At 40.6% G+C, this 6,412-nt stretch overlaps 1 protein-coding gene across 1 annotated transcript in view; it reads right to left on the reverse strand.

Moving 5' to 3' along the window:
• The window catches only part of PHACTR2 (phosphatase and actin regulator 2), a 189,907-nt gene extending 185,611 nt beyond the window's left edge, over positions 1-4,296 (reverse strand). The window contains exon 1 of the mRNA XM_087718336.1: positions 4,131-4,296. Coding sequence (XP_087574462.1) covers positions 4,131-4,296 — 166 coding nt within the window. The remainder of the gene's footprint in view (positions 1-4,130) is intronic.
• Positions 4,297-6,412: the final 2,116 nt, after the last annotated feature.

The following is a 6,412-nucleotide window of genomic DNA, read 5'->3' on the forward strand; positions in this document are numbered from 1 at the left end:
TTATAAGCCAGACCTTTATCCATTCTTTGTTGAACACGGTTTAACAGTGTGGAATATTGCATTCAACTGTAATGTGTGGGATTTGCACATATCACACTAAGCAAGTAGCAAGTAAACCACATTGTGGTTTATGTATTGGACAAACCCAAATCAGTTTGGAATTGGGCAGCATCTAAATTGAATTGAATAAAGGAAAACAATGTATAAGAAATAAATCCTTCACTCTTTTATCCAAACTATCTGTCTCCCTTTTCATGTGCTTTAAAGATGCCTTGTTAAAACTTATCTTTTATGATTTCCCAATACTGTTTCTTACTTCAATTCCTTCTTTAAAAATATGATTTACTAAGTAGAAATTTCATCATGTTAAAATTTGTTTGTTATCTGCACTCTTGTATATTTTTACTCTGTACAATATACTAATTTTAAAGTATCTTTTCTCCCTTCAAAATTAGTGTATGATTACACTTACCAGACTGTCCTTATTCACTTGGTCTACTCTCTTCCAGTTGAAGACAATGTCAACCAGTATCAGCTCTCCTTTTTTCTTTCCTAAACTTTTTCCTGCACTGCTGAATTCACTGGAACAAAGCAATTAGGGCTTATGACATGTGCTGCTACCAATTACTTATTTTAAACTTCCCTCCCCCCAAAAAAACTTTCTGTTTCAGATATAAATAAAGATAGAAGGAGGTTGCTCATTATCTTCTATAAAAAGTAATTCTCCCTCTGAGACTATCAGAGATCAGAAATGCAAGAAAACCCTATACCCAAACACAAGCTTTGGAAAATCCCCCAAGTAATCTTTCTGGAAATAGTAATAAGGGGTTCTTAAATACTGCTGCAATCTGAATTGAAATCAAAATGGAATAGGATGCTTAAAAAACAGGGGGGAAGCGGAGAAGACTAACAAATTTGTATGAAAGTGCTTTTCCAATCCTCTTCAGCCAGCAGTTTCTTTCTCCAAAGTGTAGGTCTCTATGCAAATGTTTAACAATTAGGAGGATATCTAATTGCAAAGTTGTAATTTTTACACAACAAAGCATACAAGAAGCTCAGCCTTGGAAATTGACAAGATGATATTAGGCCTGTCACTCTGTCTTAGCCCTACCTATCTTACAGTGCATTGTTTTTGCAGCGGGGAAGAGAGAAGGGAAATTAGCTCTTATATTCACTTCAATAACGAAAAAAAGTAATATCCGCTAATGAAAATAAATGAACAGACTTCAGATAACAGGTCTATTAACTGGTCATTCGATGGTAGCAAGAGACAATGAAAACACTAACACATGTCTCCCATCTAGTGGCTGTCTCCATTTTTGCATCCCAGCCCTCATATGTTGGAGGCATATTGTTTGTTTGTTTATTGGAAATGATCAAAAATGAGAACAAGAATAAGAGAATAAAAATACAATGACAGGGATGATAGGCACATTGGTGCACTTATGCATGCCCCCTTCTACTGATCACTTAAGTATGAAGTAAGATCCACGGAAGTCAATTTGTGACTGAAACTATGAACATTTGTAGCTGAGACAACAGAATCAGGTAGGGCAGGTAGACTTTGACAACTCTATTACAGAAATCATATCTTTTACAGTCAAGTTTAGAATGATTTTCATTGAGTTTCAAGCAGTTGTTCATGCAGGTATTAAAAAACAAAAGGTCATTTACAGGTAAAACATTACTACGTATAATTTTGTATGCAATACCTAGGTCTGACAGCAAGCGTTGCAGTTCTAAATTATCCAAACTGAGAATTCCAAGCCTAGTAGTACTTTATGTGGAGAAGAATTAAGCATTATTACTTATTTAATGTATACTGTATTGCAGTGGCTGTTTTTAAAAGCTAAGAAGGACAAATGGAAACAAATAACCTTGTATAAAGATTTTGGTCTTTTTTAAAAATTGCTCTGGTTTTTCCCTTGCGCTCCTCTCCTAAAAGAAGGTATAGACCAGAGGTGGACTTCAGCAGGTTTTGACCAGTTCTGGAGAACCAGTAGCGGAAATTTTGAGTAGTTCGGAGAACTGGTAAATACTACCTCTGACTGGCCCCACCCCCATCTATTCTCTGCCTCCCGAGTCCCATCTGATTAGGAGGAAATGGAGATTTTGCAGTAACCTTCCCCTGGAGTGGGGTGAGAATGGAGATTTTACAGTATCCTTCCTCTGCCACGCCCACCAAGCCACGCCCACAGAATTGGCAGTAACAAAAATGAGCTCCACCACTGGTATAGACAGATATAGAAGTAGGATACAGCCATATATCTCTAGCCATGTTTCTGGAAACAGACACTGCACATTCAGCTTTTTATAAATAAAGAGTAGGAAAGTCCAACAGCATATTTAGTGTAAGCTCTTGGTTCACATCCTTTTCTCTATCGTTCCCACTGAAGTTAAACTATTGTTCACAATATAAAAATTTGAAATTAGTTTTTATGTTCTCTCAGCATGTTAAAAATGTTATATAAAACAATAATCATTCTACCTCTCCTAAAGATTCAAAATATTATATTTAAATATAAAAGTTCTCTTCCTGTACTACTATAAGTAGGTCAGTATTATTAAAACAATTACAAGGAATTTGGGCATGTCAGATTTTTTAACAGCTTGTCATACCCATAGCCTATTACAGAATCCATTAATTTAGCAGATGCCTAAGACTGAAACCAAAGCAATTTTCTTTTAAAATCACATCTTTGTTCTCCATTCAAGTTTGACCAGTAACTATGCCGTTCTTCACTTCACATTCACACATATAATTATATCAATTCACTGTCTGATTTGCTAGAGATTTTCCAGTTTTTAACTGCATTTAGTTGCTTTAAGAAATGAATTTGTAGTTAAGGAAATCTGAGTCTACCAATTAGTTTTGCTATTTTTAATCTAACCTGTTAACCACTAAGTTCAAGAGCCGTACAAGTTGCAAATGGTTCAACAAAGCAGAGCTCTTTCCACATGAAATATCGCTTCTTGAATGTAACCCTCCCAGAGTCACCTTGCTAAGGGAGATGGGTGGGATAAAAATGTAGCGTAGTAAATAATAAATAGTGTTTCCATTCCATGCAAAAAGTTCTAAGGCATCTGCCAAGACCGTATAGGAGCCACTAATAAATAAGAAATAAAAATCCATCCATAACCTTCTGCTATACAAGTTTATTCACCCAAGGACCTACACAATTTTTTTCTTAAAAGAGAAAGGAACAATACAACCAACAACACTTAGAGCCAATTTGCTAGGCAGATGCTATCCTGTGGCTAATAAAAGGATTCTTTTGGAGACTAAAATCAGTGAACAGCAAACCCATTCAGCACATGCCATTTTTTTTCCAAGATAACTGCAGAGTACCCGCTGAATTTCGGCCTGCCAAGTAGCTAGGAAAAGCTAAGAAACCGAATCAATCAATCAGAATAGAGGTGGTAGGGACCTTCTAGTCCAACCACTGCTCAAACAGGAGACCCTGTACCATTTCAGACAGGTGTCTCTGCAATTTTCCTTAAAACCACCCAGTGATGAAGCAAGCCAAGGAACCCAATCAATCAGAGTACAGCTGGAAGGGACTTTGGTTGTCTTCTAGTCCAACCCCCTGCTGTACCATTTCAGACAGGTAGCTGTCCAGTCTTTCCTTAAAACCATCCTGTGATGAAGCAAGCCAAGAAACCCAATCCATGAATCAATCAATCAGAGTAGAGCTGGAAGGGACCTTGGAGGTCTTCTAGTCCAACTTCCTGCTGTACCATTTCAGACAGGTGGCTGTCCAGTCTTTCCTTAAAACCATCCTGTGATGAAGCAAGCCAAGAAATCCAATCAATCAATCAATCAATCAATCAAAGTAGAGTAGAGATCTTCTAGTCCAACCCACTGTGCAAGCAGGAGACCCTATATCATTTCAGACAGGTGGCCATTCAGTCTTTCCTTCATCCTCCAGGGATGAAGCCCCTACAACTTCTGAAACCCTATCTGCTAAGAAAAGTGTTTATGTGAAATTCAAGGCTTAGCAAGTGGGAGCTGCGAAATCCGGGACGCCAGAAAACTCTCTTTGCAACGGCCAGTCTTTCTGCAGCCCATCTCTGATCGCTCGCAAAAAGAAGCATCCTCCGGTGACACCCACCCACAAACCCTGCCCTACCTGACCCTGAGAGCGGCGCTCGGAGCAGAGGGCTCTTCCTGAAAGTCCGGAAAGCGGAGATGTCGCTCTGGGTGCGGCCTCTGGGTGCGGCCTCGGTGGGAAGCGGCGACCGGCGAAGCGAAGGAGCAGCTGCTTCGGCTCGAGGGCTCCCCTCTTTCTTCTCCATCAGCTCTCCGTCTGCTCTCCTCCTCCTCCTCCTCTCGCGGTCCCGGAGCGGTCTGGGAGCGCTTGGCGCCTTCTTCCGCAGCAGATGTAGCGCCTCCCTCGAGCAGCCGCCCGGAGCAACCCGAGGGGACCCGCGCGAGAAAAGTTTTGACAGGAAGGGACCGCCCCCACTCCCTCAACTCCCTCGCCGTCAGCCGAGCCGCCGCCGCCACCTCCATGGCCGGGGGTTGCCGCTCAGCCGTTCTCAAGCGGGTGGCGTCCCTCGAGGTTCTTCGGGGGCAGGAAGACACCCCCCTCCACTTACGCAGGAGCCGAAATCCAGAGCCCCAGTCCGGGGGAGGGGGCGGTGTGGAGATATCAAGAGAGACTCCCAACCATCCCAACTTAGCAAAGGCATCGCGGGGAATGGAAATGGTGGTTCCCCACCATCACCCTTCCTCGCGCGCCGAGATTCATTTGACAAGAGGCGTGGTTGCCCTTTGAGGATTTGCACTTGGAATCCCACATGTTTCTGGGGGATGTTTTAAGGCAAGGCATGAATTTTGAATGTGTTGATGGGCTTTTAAGGGAAATTGCTTCCAGGAAAGTATCCATGAGCAACACATAACATAGATAGGTTTGTGTGTGTGTGAGTGTGTATGTGTGTGTCTGTGTCTGTGTCTGTCTTGGCCAAGTGCCTGCAGTTTTCTGTACTGGATGTCAGAAGCAGCTTGTCCTTGCCCTCTTTTTAGGGGATGTGGGACTAGCTAGCCCAAGGCAGCTGGCTTTGTGCTAAGGCAGAACTAGAACTCGCAACCTCCTCGTTTCTAGCCTGATGTCTTGGCCATTACCTAGCTTGCCTGGCATTAGGTGTCTAGAAGAGATACAAGCAGCAATCTAATGGTGTGTGTGCTTTTTGAAGACCTGTGGATCTACCTGAAGTCAGAAATATGACAAGGATTTCCAGGATAGGTCCTTTCGAGAAGCAGAACGTTGTGCTTCTTTTATGGTCTTTTTGCTTTAGGTCAGGGGTCAGCAATCTGGAGCCGCATATGGCTCTTTCATCCTTCTGCTGTGACTCCCTGTTACTCAAAATATGTGTCACAACCATCCACCGGCATGCAATTTATTGAGCTTTTCGACCCCCGGTAGGCCAACCATGGATAAATCCAAGAAAAGAAAAGTTTCAGGAGAAAACATAATGTTTAATTCAACTATATATGCTAGTTTTGTGGCTGCTCAGGAAATAGTCAGGGACTGGAAGGTTTTTGTGTCTCTTGGTGTTTTTCTGTCTATGGGAAATAGGTCAAAATGGCTCTTTGAGTATTTAAGGTTGCCCACCCCTGCTTAGGTAAATGTTTATTTGCCCATTTGTCTTTTAAATATGGGTTTTCTCTGTTTGACCCCAGCTTCATTTCATTTTAATATCTATTGTTCTTATGTTTATTTTTCACAGTCTTATCTGTTTTTTGGGGTTGAATGTGAAGCGCTGTATCACTTTTTTAGGGATAAAGAGGATAGAGAAAGATTGCTAATAAAAAGATCAGGGATTGTGTGTGTGTCATATCACAATAGAATTCAGAATGCTTGACATTATACCAATCTTTTGGTAGCTATTAATAAAAATGGATCTCATTGTATACTCAGTATTTTGTCCAATAAAAGCAAAGCTGCAGTACTTTAAAAAAATGTGACTTATTACTCACTGAACTGAAATGAAGGAGGGGTTAAGTTGAACTTCATTCATAAAATCTGACTCCACCAGAATGTCTTTCCTCAAAAACTGATTATTTATTTAAGAACTATATTCTAGCAATTCAAGGTAGTTGACAACAATAAAACTTTTACATATAAAAGAGCCATAAAATAATAAAAGGAATATTGAAACAGAAGCATGTTTTCTCCCTATTGTATATTTAAATATATAATAAATACTGCTATAAAGTTACTTTCTGTTCTAAGTTTGTGAATAATAACAATAAAAGTTTCAAAATGAAAAATACATTGATTCTGTGATACAAAGCACTATGGTCCTGGCCATAATCAAACCATGAAGTTTAGTACAAAGATGTGCAATATCTCTCCTAGAATTATAAGGCAGAAAGGGATTTTGAAGATCTTCTAATCCAACCCTCTGC

Source organism: Thamnophis sirtalis, unplaced genomic scaffold (assembly GCF_051295495.1).
Source record: "Thamnophis sirtalis isolate CommonGarterSnake01/CBP01778 unplaced genomic scaffold, rThaSir2_p1.2 scaffold_6, whole genome shotgun sequence".
Taxonomy (NCBI): Eukaryota; Metazoa; Chordata; class Lepidosauria; order Squamata; family Natricidae; genus Thamnophis; species Thamnophis sirtalis.